Genomic DNA, 17,530 nt, shown 5'->3' on the forward strand with positions numbered 1-17,530 from the left:
GTCCATGGGCGACGGTAACCACTCACCATCAGGTGGGCCGTATGCCCGTCTGCCTACAAAGGCAATAAAAAAAAAAAAAAAAATGTGGATTGGTGACAGCGATGTGATAGCATTATACTTGGAGAATGATACTCACGGGAGATGATATTTAGGGGAAACAATGCATCAAACTTCTCTTTCGTCCAACATTTTTAAATCATCAGTAATTACAGCTTCAAGTCAAAAAAAGTCAAGATATAATCTCTTATTTACACGTAATAACATACAATCTTACATTAAATGTATAATTCAACTTTAATTAACAACATAAAGAATACATTAATAATAATAAAACAGTAAAATGTAGTTAACACGCTGACCAACATTATAATCAGAATCGAGATTATCTAGGTCGGTGCGAGTCAGCGAAAAATTATCTAACTAAATTGTTGCCCAATTTTTAAGAAATCGTACGTATGTATAAATATAAAAAAAAGCACACAGAGGTACAACACCGTCTACGTAGGCTCATTTCCGTGACTTTCACATGTTTACATTTAATACACATATATTTTTGTATTTAAATCTAAAACTAAGACTTACATGAAAAAAATCCCGCACTCAAAACACTACGTGCACATATCACTTTGATTCCTTTTTTTTTTAATACATAAAAAAAAATATAAATGTCAAAACACAGAACTGTCAATTGGAAAGCGCGCGAACGCCTCTTGCCATGGCGCACAGCTGACTATCGCAACCGAAAAATTATGAGGCCAAATACTTATATAACATTGCATTACATAAATACGGCCGCCGGCTAACCGCGTATTATGCAAACACCTCTTTTGGGCTACCGCGGGTGCGTCCTTCGATACGTTTTTTTTTTTTTTTCAAATTACAATTACGTTATACTTCATCCACGAAAGCGCACTGTCAAAGTTTTGGCGGGAATCGCTGTGAGCATTTTCGATGTCTGACGTTCAGTTATATTACCCCCACCATAAATTAAATCGAATACTTATACGCAACATCCCTACCAGATTGCTAGCGGAGAATAAGTTAGGTATAACAAAAGTTAAGTGGTTGCAATATTTTATTAGTGGTCGTCCAACGGTCGAAGTTCAACCATAATTATTAGTTTAAATTATAAGTTTGAACATTATTATGGTTCTATCCTCAAAGACTTTATTACTTCTATGATTCACAGATTTCGCCAAGTCTACACTATAGACAAATAATATTAAAGGCAAACAATATTAATCTATTTTCAATTTGACCACAAACTTTAACAATAAACAAAAGAGTACTTGTGCATGCGTGTGTCAAATACATGGTAGTGTGCGCAATGTTTTTTTTATTTTTTTAATGATTTTATGTATTTCATACATAAAATCATTAAAAAAATGATTTTATTTCATCATAAAAATATATCATAAAAATGATTTGATATTATTTTATTTATTATTTTTATAATAAAAAATATTAGTATTCCGCAATCCTTCTCTATGTTCTCTATAAGTGCGGGAAATTCCATACTCCTACGTCCGCGCAATTTTCATAAAAAGGGATACAAAGTTTTCGCTTCACGTATTGATATAAAAATTAGACGAACAAAATAACCACTCTCTATAGTTTTTTTTTTTCAATATATTTTTGTATCTACTTATTTTAGCGCGAAAGCAAAAGTGCACTTCGAGTAGAGAAATAGCAAATCACTTTGCAACTATACTGAGACCTTAGACCTTATATCTCAAGGTGGGTGGCGCATTTGCGTTGTAAATGTCTATGGGCTCCAGTAACCACTTAACACCAGGTGGGCTGTGAGCTCGTTCACCCATCTAAGCAATAAATAAAAAATATGTTATGGGCGGCGGCTATTAACCTTTTGGTCCACAGGAAGTCCATATACGTACTCTCCGATCATCTAATACATGGCATCCAATCCTACGTATGACGTGTGCGAACAAACACGCACACAAACACATAACGTGCCCGTGACCTCAGCATATTTACCCAAACGTATCCTTTGAGATGTTCAAGTAATTGAAAAGGATTAAAATTAAACAATATGTTGTTTGTTTTAGCCATAATGACATTTACAGTTATTTGTTTATTCTCTTTATGAATATTGACAGGTATGTTGTTACAACGTACTCAATGGTTGATTATTCAAGTGGCTTTAGTCCCTGTGTTAAGGTTACCAGTTTAAGGAAGATCGCATTTGTGAGATATGATGATTAAGTCATAAATCTGGTCGTCTAAAGTTATAGGGAGACCTAGTTTAAGTGATCAACACCTGGTGTTAAAAGGTTATTGGAGCCCATAGACAACTACAACGTAAATACGCCATCCACCTTGAGATATTGAGATATAAGTTCTAAGGTCTCAGTATAGTTACAACGGCTGCCCCACCCTTCAAACCGAAACGCATTACTTCTTCACGGCATAAATAGGCAGGGTGGTGGTACCTACCCGTGCGAACTCACAAGAGGTCCTACCACAACTAAACAATTCCTCAAAGCACTCCCCATTTCATGATAATAAGCCAAAATACAATCTAAAATACTAGGTATGCAATGTATATTATTATATACTTATTTACTCTGCACTGCCTTCGCTCGACTGATAAAGGAAGCATTAAGCATTAAGTTCGCCAATCTAGGTAAACGCATGAAGGGAACGAATATAAAAAAAATTAACATTATAATTTTTTTCCTCGATTTAATATGTAAATTTATTAATCATAGTACATCTGGGTATCTCCAGCCCAAAAATCCTTGACACGGTTATTTCTGGTTAATTTCCAACCGCAAATATCTTTGTTGATCGTAAGCGTCGTTAATAAGCAATTTTATATTTTACTTGTTTGTGGGACCCTCTGGAGTATTCATTACCCGATGCTACAACTGTACAATACAAAAGTTTTTATTTTACTTATCACTTACTAGGTGAGTCCCGCGATGTTATCCGCGGTTATTGTTGTACCGCGGGAGAATCCGCGGGACGAAGCTAGTCTAAAAAAAAAGTAGCCTAAGTTACTCCTTGTATCATCAGCTACATACCAGTGAAAGTCCCGTCGAAATGGAACGAAAACGGGTGCTAAGAAGCGATAATTTAAGTTTAGGGAAAAAAAAAGAAGTCGGCTGGAACCGTGTTTAATAAATAAGGTATGGTTGTTTAATGGCATTTGTTGAGTTTTTGATCAAAATATCGTTCACAATTCTGTAACTGTGCGAAGGCGCATGCATTATCGCGGTGTAAAATCCAAGCGTTATATTTCCATAAATCTGACCGTTTTCCTCCTGAATTTGGTCTCTAAAACGCCACTTATCACTCAAATATGTAATATTCTTTATTTACCGTTTGATCTACTAGCAAAAATGTTGAGTGTATAACCCTGTGATAGCCAAAAAAAAACAGTCAATGGGACTTTGACTATTTGACGTGTTTTTTTCGGTTTCGATTCAATTGGAAAGCGCCACTCCGGAGCTTGTTGACCAGTTCGCTTATTAATCTTGTAAACCCACGTCTCGTCACCAGTGGTAGGACTTCTTGTGAGTCCGCACGGGTAGGTACCACCACCCTGCCTATTTCTGCCGTGAAGTAGTAATGCGTTTCGGTTTGAAGGGCGGGACAGCTGTTGTAATTATACTTGAGAACTTAGAACTTATATCTCAAGCTGGGTGGCGCATTTACGTTGTATATGTCTGTGGGCTCCAGTAACCACTTAACACCAGGTGGGCTGTGAGGTCGTCCATCCATCTAAGAAATAAAAAAATAAAAAAGAATTGACTTACCCTAGCATGGCCTCCAGGTTAAGCTGAGTGGAATATGTCAATACTTTGTGATATTTGTAATGCGCTGTAAACAAAATGATTTGTTATACACTGAATAATGATTTGCGGTATTCCAATGGGGACACAATTAATTAGGTTTTTGTTTTTCTTTTGTTATGAGCAATGACCTCTAGAAGACAGACTTCTCGGAATATTGTATCCGAGAAATTGTTAATGTGTTTATTAGTCGCTATTCCTCAGGCGCTATGTCACAATTTTCTTAGAACGTGGTTCAAGATCGGAGCGTCAAGGTTAAGCAGTGTTACCCTTGACTCAGAAAAAGGTTTATACGATTCCCATGTCTCTTGCAACGATTCGGATCGCTTTTTATTACTGCATATGACTTACGGTTCATCTTAGCCCACTGAGTTTCTCGCCGGGTCGTCTCAGTGGGTCGCGTTTTCGATCCGCTGGTAGATTCTGCGAAGCACTGCTCTTGCTAGGGCCAGTGTTAGCAACAGTCCCGGTTTGAGCCCCGTGAGCTCACCTACTAACTCGGTGAATCTAGAACAACCCCTCGAGGTTACAAGAATAGGTAGGAACAAAAATGTTCACCGTGATTTAAGGCGCTACCTTTCTTGAGATTTGACATCGAGGACCTATCCTTCAGAACGCAAAGCATACCTTCGCCGCAGATATAATACGGACGGTAGAGGTACAGAGCACCATCATGTATAGGGGACAAATTGAAATAGTGTCCACCTTTAAAAAGCAAGTCGTTGTTGAAAGACTCACCGAAATAGCGCTAGTGTAGCAAGTGGAAATGATATGAATATAGCAGTTTTAAACAGAGTGAAGTATGGTAGCTTATGGCGCTGTTTTTAAAATCTTTACACTTGCTACTGTGGCGCCACCTTAATTAGTTCGCTTTCAGCAGACACTGTTACTACACGGAGATGGTGCTAAGGAGCTTAGTGCTAAGAGGATACCTGAGACCATAGATTATTAAACAAATGCTATCGAGTACTCTTTCTTCCTGCCTAATCACCAGTAGCTTCGAGAGGAGCCTTCTGCGTTCACCGTATTAGTACGGTGACCTCACGGGGCTCAGCTTGTGAAGCTTGGCTAGCATCTGCCTTAAAAAGAGCAGTGATTTGGTGAATCTACTACCAGATCAGAATCAGATCAGAGAGCCAGGCGAGAAGCTCACTGCGTTGTATCTCTGGGTTAAATCTATGTGATTATTGACGAAATCTATACGGATTTGATATATTCCAAACTCATAAAAACGTAAATTAAGATCTTGCACGTTTTGATACTACTGGTAAATTATCAAATGTGTTTTGTTAACCAGTTTGAATCCGCGCACAATTTTCTTTCGGTGTCGCGTCAAATCTGGTAAAAAAAGAAGATAATATTATGTACTTTACCCGTTTTAATGTCGCGTTGTCATAATTTACAACCACATCGCTGTTCGCATTCGGCTAATAATTTTATAAGCCACGTGACCGACGTTACGAAATCAAAAATTGAGCTTCGTACATACATTTATCACAGAGAACTTATACTTTTACGTTCGAAGCCATTAAAAACTTCGCCCCTGACTTAGTTAATGTTAACTCGTGACATTAAACACATTCCAATACGATACGAGCAGCCAATTACATAATATTAGGTACTTCTAACATCGTTGCAGTGAACGTATTGTAAATATTGCTCGCGACTGTTACAGTGCCCGGCGATAAATATCGCATATCGGCCTTTGGAAAGAGACAATCGGCAAATTTCGGCTTCGTAGAGCGCTCTCTCTTTTACACACTACGTATGCGACGTTTATCAGTCGTTGTCCCAGTGCGACAGTGTACAGTCCGAGTATAGTTAGCGTTTCATTCGATGCGCAATATTTATCACTGGGTACTGTAGATATACTATGTGGTAACCCACTTAACGTGGTCGCCGCTAATTACATAATATCCGATCCAGGCGACAAGGCAACGCAAAGGCTTTTTTTTCCTACCAAAGCTGGTAAAGTAGGTGAGCTCGCGGGGCTCAAACCTGACGACTTTGCTAACAGTAGCCCTAGCAAGAGCAGGCCTTCGCAGAATCTACCACCGGATCGGAAACGCGACCCACTTAAAAGGTCTGGCGGGAACCTCAGTTTGCTGTGTGTGTAGGTTAATTTACTCGCCGTGCCCTTCGTCGCAAGCGACGGGTTCGGCGAGAACTTGTTCACTAGTGACATTAACGACGAAAGAATAACATCGTGTAATGCAAGTCAAATTCGAAAAAATAATAACTGCGTCATTGACGGTGGCAGGTCGTCTTTTGAGCCCACACGGTTAGGTATCTCATGGGTTTGGGTTCGGCGGGTTCGGCGAGGACGGTGATCGGTACTTGAGGTATCTAAAAGCACCGTTAATGGTTCGGGAGGATCCGAAATGACGTGGTTAGGGCGACGTCGACTGTTTACCATTCGGTCCACAGGATATGGTATGTAATTACCAGCGGCCACGACAATAGGGTTTTCATGTTGTGCCGCCTTCTCAAAGTGGCGCAATGATGCCGACTGTAGATACTTACTGACTGAGTCAAGCTCCAGGTCATCATGGAGATCCACGTTCCTTAAGAACCATGGTCAAGCTTAGCTGATTGGTCACATTGAAAGACACGTTACGCATAGCTTTGCTCAGTTTATCAGAAACCTTATTACTAGTTTCGGACCGATTACAGAACAATAATTTCCTAGCCTCGCTCTAATATGCCGGTACCGACAGGAAAGAAAGAAATAAAAAAATAATTATTAGTTAGGTTTGCTGTTTAATTAGGTATGTGTTTTTTTTTAGTTTTCCAACTAAATAATTATAGTCGTTGTTTTTTTTTTTTTTAGTGTGATGCCGGAGTTCCTATGTGCTGTGCGAAGTAGGCGTGGACTAATTACGCTTTTTACTCAAGATCCTGCGTCAGAGCAGAGGGTAAGAGAAAAATCAGTCGCGGCGAGCGATTGAAGCAGTAGTAGGAAACCCGCAGCTCTTTGATTCCTCGGCAACAGCTGAATGCTTAGTTCAGGCACGGACAATTACTTATCATCTTGCATTTTTTTAAACTTTTGACTTTTTTTTATTTTATTGCTTAGATGGGACGAGCTCACAGTCCATCTGGTGTTAAGTGGTTACTGGAGCCAATAAGCATCTACGAAGTAAATGCGCCGCCCACCTTGAGATATAAGTTCTAAGGCCTCAAGTATAGTTACAACGGCTGCCCCACCCTTCAAACTGAAATGCGTTATTGCTTCACGGCAGAAATAGACAGGGTGGTGGTACCCGTGCGGACTCACAAGAAATCCTGGTGGTAACCAGTAAATAACTGTGTGATTAAGACTAAGAGTGTAAGTAAGACTGTGACATGTGTCACTTTTTTTCCTACCTAAGCTGGTAGCTTTGAGAGGCTTTGTCAGCGTAACCGGGCGAGTAGGTGAGCTTACGCGGCTCAAGCCAGGAGTGTTGCTAACACTGGCCCTAGCAAGAGTAGCGCTTCGCAGAATTTACCAGTGGATCGGAAACGCGACCCACTGCGAAAATCCGGCGAGAAACTCAATGGGCTGTGTCTGTAGGTTAATTTACTCGCCAAACCCTTCGTCGCGAGCTCGAGGAGAGTGAACGGTGCTGACCGGTGTTTACCGGTGCTGGTGGTACCTAAAACTTAAAAGCACCGTTAATGGATCGGGAGGATCGGTAATGACGTGTTTAAAGCATAGGTCAGAAGTGCCCTACGCGGCTCACTGAAGTAATTATGTCGATTTCTGTATAAGCGCCTGGATAGTCTAACTTGGCCTTCCCTTGTTTTTAATATATGTTATAGAATTTTAAGATCTCCTAGAAATAGATTCATTCTCTGTATCGTCAGATTCGTCTTTTCTAGAGTCTAGTCTAGAGATATTCCGGCGCCTTAAATAAATCGACATAATTACTTCAGTGCGCCGCGTAGGGCACCAGTGACTTACATGGCAATAAACGTGTTAAACAGAAATTATAGCTTTAAGCTAATACATTATCTTTATTTCAATAATTTTACTGTATGTGTGTATGTCACTGAACTCCTCCTAAGCGGCTAATATTCTTATCTGTGTTTGAGTGGCGCCCCGGATTGTTTAGATTCACAAATCAGCCCAGCAGATGGCGTTGCAGTCGGTATCTAGTTTATTTAACTATACTGGAACTAAGCGACTGGATCGACTTGAATGAATTGTTGTGTATTCATTCATTCATTCATTCATTCATTTCATTCATTTTGTGTATGCAGGACAACGTCTGTTGGGTCCGCTACTATACATAAATCTAATAAAGTTTAAAGAAAATGGCTCTTTAAATATTCAATATATAATTTCAATTGTGTAGGTATTATCTACATTTGGCTTTTTTTGTTGACAATTTTGTCGACCACTGGGTTGGAGCATAGTGACGCATTTTTACAAAAGCACAACTATTAAAAGCGTGTAAATTATATATAATTTAACGCAATAATAAACTCCTACAAACATTACAATCGCATTTAAAAGCGATTTGTTCATCACAACGTGTTATTACAACGTTTTCTTTGAGATGTTGTTTTTTTTTTCAAATTACTCTGCAAGAAATTTCAGGAAAACAATTGAGAAGGTAAAAAAATTGTGAAATAGCGTAAATAGTTTTTACGTTTATTTCTCAGGCTTATTTTAATAGCGGTTAATGATAGGTTTGAAGCATAAAATCCATGGAAAATGCAATAACGTCAGAACGTTGCTTTTTTTTTTCTCATACGAGATAATTTTAACGAGGGGCAATTATCAAATTGGAATTTATTGCGTTCACAAAATTAGAACTACCTATTATACCATTTTTACATCAAGTCTTTAATGTACCCTTGCTCTGTTTGTACAAAATATTGAACACCCATCTAATAATCGATAGCCAAATCCTGATCATTTTCAAAGTCGATATCCTAATCCTTCGATATCCAATCCATTTTCAACAAAACTAATAAAACTAATAGCGGCATCTATAGACAAATCCTAGATACGAGAGAATCGAGCCAGTAAAGTCTTGATAAAGATATAAAATACAAAAAAGCAGATTCATAAATTCAACAGTACAAGAAATACTAATATCACTAAATATAAATACTAATTTTAATATAATAATCAGATAATAATATTTTTTTCTTTAACTCCTAAGAGTCATTTTGTGTAAATTGGAATAAGCTTTGACGTTTCTTAGACAATCTTGAAAGTACTGTTTTCGTCAAAGCTAGGAATTCGAAAAGACCTGATATCATTGGTCCATTTGTAATTAAAATAATACTGACCAATCAAAACACATATACGTATGTAAACATCATGTGACGTTTTTTGAAGACCAACGAAACAGTACTGAGAAAACAAAATATCGATTGAAAATAAAAAGCTACATAGAACCTGTAATTTTTTGTCGTTTTCATGCAATTTAATAAAGAAACACCTTAGCAGCCATTGCACTGGTTTCATAACAGCTTTGCCGCTAAAGTAAGTAGCAGAACAACTTATCAAGGCACGGTTTAATTAACTGTATTAAAAAAAGTAATTTAATAAAATTTAGTTTACCTTGAGTTCCATGATTTGTATTTTAGATTTAAAAGACAACAAAGAAAATGCTACAGTGGCCGTATTACAACGATCAAGACGCACGCAAAAGACAAATAGACACTTTAAAAGTCTTCAACGAAAATGTCGTTGAGATCAAAGAAAGTTCAGAGTATCGCATAGATTTTATTGTTAATCAGAAAAACATGTGTCTGAACGTGATACTAAGTCCAGATTTTCCTAACGAGAAGCCTTCTATATTTGTCAATCCACCGGTACTCCATCCGTGGGTGGCCGAAAACTCAAACCAAATTGTAGGAGCTCCCGGACTCTTGAATTTCACGATACACTCGGACCTGGGCCGCGTAGTCCAAGCCATAATACGTGAATTCCAGAAATCCGTCTTAAACATAACTGTAGAAGTAAGCTCGAGATCAAGTGAGGCGAGTCCTCGGTCCACAGTCAGTGCTCAGTCAATGCTGTTTCCGGAGCTTAATAATTTCACCATAGAGGAGTTAAGAGAGATATTAGAAAATACAGATTTGCAGGTAAGTTCACGGAAATTTTTTTTAGTCCGGTCTTACAAACCGATTGGTAAACAGTTGACGTCACCTTAAACACGCCATTTCGAATCCTCCTGATCCACTAACAGTGCTTTTACAAAGGTTGCAACAAAGGGTTCGGTAAGTAAATTAACTCATAGACACAGCCCACTGAGTTTCTCATCGAATCCAGGTTCTGCAAAGCACTGCTCTTGCTAGGGTCAGTGTTAGCAACTCCTGGTTTGAGCCCCGAGAGCTCATCTACACATTAGGGCTACGATGGCATAGCCTCTCAAGGCTATCAGCTTAGGTAGAAAGATAAAAACATATGGGCTAGATAAACATATTATAAGTATTTAGTGAAAAAGTAGCAATGCCAATACTAAATACTTATATATTTATTAATAATACCAAAGCCAATGCCTCAGTTATATTGCAAAAGCCCTTACACTTCTCAAACTGCCAGAAATGGGTGGTCTTCTAACAAATTCAAATTACTCATTATGCTTGAACTCATAAATAGTTACAAACATGGTTGAGAATCTCCATTTAAGCAAATAATGTGCTTGTGGTCAGAGAAACATGTCTTCATAACAATATTAACATTCATAAGAATATGTGCATCATACTTTGTTATTACAAGTAAACGAGTATTTAAAGAGTACTTATCATGGAAAAGTTAAATCTAAATATCTCTTTTATAAGAAACACATATAATATTGGCATAATGTATTTGCCGGAGTGTACTGTGTCCATACACAACATCCAACACAAGGTTGACTCTAATTTGTATTGCAGTCACAGTTTACATTTCAAACTAAATTTTATTAACATCATGCATCAAAGTTGACAGCCCTACCATAAATTTTACACTAATTCCAGGATAAACTTCTTGAGAATAATCCGCAGCTGATCGAATTAGATTTAGAGACTGAAGAGCTGATGAGCAGCATCGAGGAAGTGGCCCAGGGGAATATAGCGAAACAGCAAACCCTGGACGACATGAAGACTGAAGTTATAGAAATAATATCTAGTATAGTACAGATGAAGGTAAGTCATTTTTTTTTATTGCTTAGATGGATGGACGAGCTCACAGTCCACCTGATGTTAAGTGGTTACTGGAGCCCATAGACATCTACCACGTAAATGCGCCGCCCACCTTGAGATATAAGTTCTAAGGTCTCAAGTATAGTTACAACGGCTGCCCCACCCTTCAAACCGAAACGCATTACTGCTTCACGGCAGAAATAGGCAGGGTGGTGGTACCCACACACGCGGACTCACAAGAGGTCCTACCACCAGTAAATTGCTGCGATAAGATAGAGTACACTATTAAATCGAAATATGATTTCAAATAGTAGCTATATAATTACAGAACTTTGGCATCTGATAGCTGAGTTTCTCGCCGGATCTTCTCAGTGGGTCGCGTTTCCGATCCGGTGGTAGATTCTGCGAAGCACGGCTCTTGCTAGGGTTCGTGTTAGCATCGTCATCAGGTTTGAGCCCCGTGAGCTCACCTACTAGCCACGGTTACGCTGAAATAGCCTCTCAAGGCTATCAGCTTAGGTAGGAAAAAAAAAAAGGCATCTGATATTAGAAATCATCATTTTCGCCACCTTATCCCATTCGGTGGGGTCGACACAGCTAATTTTTCTCGTCCATTCTCTTCTATCAGCCGTCTTCATAACACTCACTCCTCTCTCTCCCTCATATCATCATTCACACACTCCACCCATGTTTTCTTTGGTCGATCTCTTCCCCCTCTACCTTGCACTACCATTTCCTTACGTCTCCTAGTCACATGCATCTTTTCTTAACGCATCACATGTCCATACCACGCTAACCGTCCGCTCTTTAATATGTCAATTACCGGGGCAACTTTCACACTTACTCTGATATACTCATTCCTTATTTAGTTCATTCCTGTTACTCCACACATCCATCTCAACATTCGCATCTCTGCCTCATCCGATATTAGAAATATTGGTCCATTAATGAACACTACATCATAGTTAGTCATCATGTAACTTAGGTTTTTTTTTATTGCTTAGATGGGTGGACGAGCTCACAGCCCACCTAGTGTTAGGTGGTCACTGGAGCCCATGGACATCTACAACGTAAATGCGCCACCCACCTTGAGATATAAGTTCTAAGATCTCAGTATAGTTACAACGGCTGCCCCACCCTTCAAACCGAAACGCATTACTGGTTCACGGCAGAAATAGGCAGGGCGGTGGTACATACCCGCGCGGACTCACAAGAGGTCCTACCACCAGTACTTACGCAATTTATAATTTTGCGGGTTTCACTTTTTATTACACGATGTTATTCCTTCACCGTGGAAGTCAATCGTGAACATCTGTTGAGTACGTATTTCATTAGAAAAATTGGTACCCGCCGGCGGGATTCGAACACCGGTGCATCGCTCAACTCGAATGCACCGGACGTCTTATCCGTTAGGCCACGACGTTCCGTAAACAAACGGTAGTCAATGTAGACATCATATTTGTGATGTCCCAATTAATGTGTGATATGTTATTTACTTAATGCCTGTTTAAATGGTAGAAAAGCCATTATTTTATACCTTTGAGACTCAGAACCCTTACTCACTCTCGCTGTAGTGCATATTGGCTCCGGCTCCAGCTCCAGACACATTGTGGACTGAATTATTGTCACAGCAAGTATCTGAATTCTAAAATTATCCTTCTCAGATGAACTACGAAGAATTGAACAAGAAACATCAGAAACTATGCGAGGTTTATGATCCGCACTGCATCAGGAATTGTCTTCGTGAGGCCGCGCTGAAAGCTGACGAGGATGCTGATGCGATAGCTGAACAGTTTTTACTAGGTACCGAAGGATTTTTAAAGTTAACACTTCTTTTGTACCTTGGACAGAAACAATAAGGTGAAGATTTCCAACGGCACCTGTGCTATTGTTCAGTAGAGGGGGGGATCCAAATGTTTTTGTTTGGCACTTAGGGGTGGTGGGACCGGATTCGAACACTGGTGCATCACTACACACGAATGCGTCTTATCCTTTAGGCCGTGACGACTTCATATAAATACTTATTTTCAGGTAACATTCCAGTGGAGACATTCATATCAAAGTTCTCCGAGAAACGTGCCCTCGGTCAAGCCAGGAGGGCGAGGGAGGAAAGACTGGCCTACCAATTGGCGCAGTTGGACCAAACCAGGACATAATTGGCCCTAGATGACAGCCAGCGCGAACGTTATGAAGTTCAATAAATCCGTCTCAACTTTTTATCGTTGAAAATTAAAAATCCAACGCCATCTATTGGTAGAATTGAGTATATTCGTTGGTATAACATAAGAATTATACTAAACATGTAGCGCCATCTATTGGTAAAATTGAATATATTCGTTAAATAATATAAAATTATATTCATCGTATAGCGCCATCTATTGGTAGAATTGGATATGTTGATATAACGTTAAAATTTAAATTGAATAAGTAGCTCTATCTATTGGTAATATTTATAATGATTATAAAATCTAATTTTAACGGAAAGCTTAAAGTTAGTGTAGTCAGTCATTATTTAAACGCTTAAAAGACTTTACTATCATTGCGGTGGGTAAAAACCTGAACGTGTTTTCAGAGATATAGTACTTATTCTGTAGGAATTTTTTATTTATTTATTTATAAGAACTTGTGACATATGACTTAAGATATTTTTGAGGCGACGGCTCCGCTTGCATAATGCCACTGATGATAATTTCACTTTGAAAAAAATCATGAAGATCTCAAATAATTTTTAAAAATTAAACTAAAGTGAATATCGGTGAAATGTATTTCGATTAGTTTCTTAAATTTGTACTTATTTTCATGACGAAAAAAATCATATTTAAATCTCAACTCTTTAATTTTAAATCAACGTCCAATATCCGTATATATTAGAGTCGTCGTGGCCTAAAGGATAAAACGTCCGGTGCATTCGTATGTAGCGATGCATCGGTGTTCGAATCCCGCAGGCGGGTACCAATTTTTCTAATGAAATACGTACTCAACAAATGTTCACTTCCACGGTGAAGGAATAACATCGTGTAATAAAAACCAAACCCGAAAAATTATAATTTGCGTAATTACTGGTGGTAGGAACTCTTGTGAGTCCGCGCGGATAGGTACCACGGCCCTGCCTATTTCTGCGGTAAAGCAGTAATGCGTTTCGGTTTGAAGGGCGGGGCAGCCGTTGTAACTATACTGAGACCTTAGAACTTATATCTCAAGACGGGTGGTGCATTTACGTTGTAGATGTCTATGGGCTCCAGTAACCACTTAACACCAGGTGGGCTGTGACCTCGTCCACACTACTAAGGAATAAAATAAATGCTACAGGTAACCCTCCTATAACGCGGTAGATAAGTTTCTACAAAGCCCCGTGTTGTGCGAAACCGCGTTATATGAGACTTACACCCGTATCTTTAGTCGTTCACACGAGCGTAACTCGACTCGACTCAACCTCCAACGCGCGTTTTGGTATGATTAGTCGTAAAAATAAACTCCACTCAAACGTCCTTGGAAAATTTTCCTAACCGGAGTGAAGTAGGCGAACTGTCAAGTCAAGGTACGTCGCGACGTACCTTGAACATTCCTCAAGGCTGGTTTTCTATCAAAGTCCAAATAGTATGTGGACCGCAAATGGAAATATATGATATTGTTGTGCAATGGCCTGGATCTGTGCATGATTCCCGCATATTTTGATAATTTAAGTATGATAATATTTATTAATAAAGTAAATAGTTCGAGGTTAGACATTTGAAACTATTTATTTTATTTACCTACATAAGAGACATATTTTGCTTACTACCTGATAAATAAAGTCAATGCGATTATAAGTTTTATTTATATAATAATAAAGTGGTGGTTGTGGAAAAGCACTTCAACAACACGATGCAACCAAAATCACACAAAAGCGGCGAATAAAAATACAAAGCCGGATCCGAAATCTAAAATAATAATAGGTTAGAAAATAAATAATACACTTTCAGATTTACCGCACGCACACATATTTACGAATAACTCAGCAACCAAAACATCAAACAAGTTCATCTAGTGTCAAACAGACAGCGGCAGCTTGACTTTGACATTAAACAATGACCATAGACTACAGAACTCTATGGGTTTGATGCTAGCTTGATCAAATTTTCATCATTATTACCTCACTCGAGGACTGTTGAGGAATATTGTAATGGTCGACTAAAAATACCAAACTCGAGTAAGTTTGGAGGGAATTCTCGAGCATCATCGGATGAGTTAAGAGTGGAGGACTATTTTACGAAACGTCTAAAGATACGGGCATTAGAAGCCAGTACAAAAAGGAGAGTAATTTTACCGAATGAAACATCTTAACTATGCCTGTATTTTTTTCCTATTGTTACGCGTTGGGTTTCGGGATAAATAAATATTCTACCAAGGTGCAAATGATAACTGTAGTTAACTTAAAACAGTTAACGAACACTAAAATTCTCAATTCACTTCTTTCGCTTCGCTTCAGGTGATCCGTTCGCTGTTTCGCTTCGAGTAGATCCGATTACTGACTGCTTAGTTTTTTTTTTTTTTTCCTACCTAAGCTGGTAGCCTTGAGAGGCTATTCCAGCGTAACCCTAACTAGTAGGTGAGCTCACGGGGCTCAAACCTGATGACGTTGCTAACACGAACCCTAGCAAGAGCCGTGCTTCGCAGAATCTACCACCGGATGGGAAACGCGACCCACTGAGAAGATCCGGCGAGAAACTCGGTGGGCTGTGTCTAGGAGTTAATTTACTCGTCGAGCCCTTCGTCGCGATGGACAGGTTCGACGAGGACGGTGACCGGTGCTTGAAGTACCTAAAAGCACCGTTAGTGGATCGGGAGGATCCGAGATGACGTGTTTTAGGCGACGTCGACTGCTTTCCATTCTGTCCGCAGGATCGGGAATGGTGCTGCTTCGTGCGAACTCTGCAACGCTTTTATAGTCGACACGACATCCCTAGATTTATCGAGAACATTCTGGGCAAGTCGAGTAGCTTCGATGTGTGTTTCCACTATCTGACAATAGATGGCCTTAGACTTCTCGAACGTTCCCGATATTACTAGTACCTTTGATATTCGTTTCGGCTATTCGGCGATAGATGGCGTTACTCTTACCGACGTAACTGTTACTACTGTACTGTTATACATAAAAAATAAGCAGTAAAATTTCGGTAATTCCCATACATTGTGTGTTCATAGTGCATAATGTAATTTTCTAAATAATTTTAAACATAAATCTCGTTATCGTGTTGTAAAAGTACCGTATTACATTCAAGAGGGTTTTGAGGATTTTTAATACGCTTTTATTAGCTTCAGACGTATGTATGTTAGTATGTAACGGAATCTTTGAACATGATTTTGAAATTTTGTATAGTTATTAAAGATAGATGACAATTCAGTATTAAAAAAAAATATTGAAAAAATTGAAATTCAACTAAAAAATGAAAAATAAAGTTTAAAAGAACTAACAAAATATGATTTTCAGGATATTATCAAAATAACCCTTCTACTCATATATGTTCATAAAATATAACTACTGATACCATGCACCCAACGCTTTTTTTACAATAAAATCATTTTTTCTTACACTATTTTTAATTCAAATTTATTAAAATTTATTTTCTATTTTTTAGTTGGATTTTCTGTAAAAGCGTATTTTGTTAGTTGTTTTTTTAATTATTATTTATTTCTTTTCGTCTTAAAGTGGAACCGCGTTGTAAAATACCTTGCTATAGGAAGGTTGGCTGTATTTGTTATCCGGTCGTAATTACGATGCATCATTAATGTTACCGGTTAGTTAATTTATTTTTAGTAATTAAAATCTAGTGATGTTATTTGTATTATTTGTATGGGATGTCTAAAATTATCACCTAAAATTAAATATTATGAAAAAATAAAGTTATCCGTAATGTGTTTTCTTTTATTTTTTATTTTTATGACAAGCTCGCGGCTCTATAGGTACTAAGCGGTCTACTGAACCCGCGGAAGCTGAGTTAATGTTCGTATTTCTGAAATTAGTGCAAAGTTTTTTTAACACGCAATGGAACGCAAAAACGGATTAAATAGTAACTTTTAGGTTTGAGAGATTACTGATGGCCCGGAGGCCTTGCCAGTTTTATTAGGGCAGGTCGGCGAGCAAGGGCTCGGCCAGGAGGGATGGGATTTGCTAACAGCTACCCGAGCGCCTCCAAAAGAGACCTAACAACTCAAGAGTAGCTGCTTCGTGAATGAATCTACTAAGTAACTAACTAAGATCCGTCGAGAAACATCGAGCTTATGTTTAGGTTAGGTAGCACATCGAAATCTTTGCCGAAAGCTTTGCTGAAGGCGTCGTAATGCAAGGGCTATTAGAGCTGATGGATCCGTAAATAGCAACTGCCGTGGTAACGCAACACGGAGAAGCTATCTACATGTTGTTTGCTGGCTCAATAAAAACTCTTCTTACCCACTGAGTTTCTCGCCGGATCCTCTCAGTGAGTTTTCGATACCGATCCGGTGGAAGATTCAGCGAAGCGATTCGTCGGAACTCGGCTAACTTCGTGCTACGACAGAACCTAGCCAATGGAGGCGCGTAGACGCCATCACACTTACCAACCAGCCTTCTT

The 17,530-nt window shown here is 38.8% G+C and overlaps 2 protein-coding genes across 3 annotated transcripts in view; one reads left to right on the forward strand and one right to left on the reverse strand.

The window, feature by feature from the left end:
• LOC114244175 (fatty acyl-CoA reductase wat) overlaps positions 1-950 on the reverse strand; it is a 31,206-nt gene extending 30,256 nt beyond the window's left edge. Inside the window, exon 1 of the mRNA XM_028175900.2 lies at positions 583-950. The gene's annotated coding sequence lies outside the window, so the exon portion shown is untranslated. The remainder of the gene's footprint in view (positions 1-582) is intronic.
• A 7,862-nt stretch (positions 951-8,812) lies between these two features.
• LOC114244158 (vacuolar protein sorting-associated protein 37A) lies at positions 8,813-13,769 on the forward strand. Of its 2 annotated transcripts, none has more exons than XM_028175879.2 (5): positions 8,813-9,294; positions 9,399-9,899; positions 10,776-10,943; positions 12,605-12,743; positions 12,972-13,769. In XM_028175879.2, the coding sequence occupies exons 2-5, from the start codon at positions 9,420-9,422 to the stop codon at positions 13,094-13,096; spliced, it is 912 nt and encodes a 303-aa protein (XP_028031680.2). In that variant the 5' UTR covers positions 8,813-9,294; positions 9,399-9,419; the 3' UTR covers positions 13,097-13,769. The 2 variants fall into 2 exon arrangements, with proteins under 2 accessions (XP_028031680.2, XP_089593940.1); XM_089737814.1 differs by having other exon boundaries at positions 9,168-9,319.
• The last annotated feature ends 3,761 nt before the right edge of the window (positions 13,770-17,530 follow it).

The sequence above is a fragment of the Bombyx mandarina genome, chromosome 23, assembly GCF_030267445.1.
Source record: "Bombyx mandarina strain Sakado chromosome 23, ASM3026744v2".
Classification (NCBI taxonomy): Eukaryota; Metazoa; Arthropoda; class Insecta; order Lepidoptera; family Bombycidae; genus Bombyx; species Bombyx mandarina.

What these genes read in the sequence shown, in the direction of transcription:
- LOC114244158 (XM_028175879.2), top strand. Translation starts at nt 9,420, where the DNA reads ATGCTACAGTGGCCGTATTACAACGATCAAGACGCACGCAAAAGACAA. An exon ending in TAGAAAATACAGATTTGCAG is followed by an intron (nt 9,900 to 10,775) that starts GTAAGTTCACGG and finishes CACTAATTCCAG; the next exon opens with GATAAACTTCTTGAGAATAA. An exon ending in CTAGTATAGTACAGATGAAG is followed by an intron (nt 10,944 to 12,604) that starts GTAAGTCATTTT and finishes TATCCTTCTCAG; the next exon opens with ATGAACTACGAAGAATTGAA.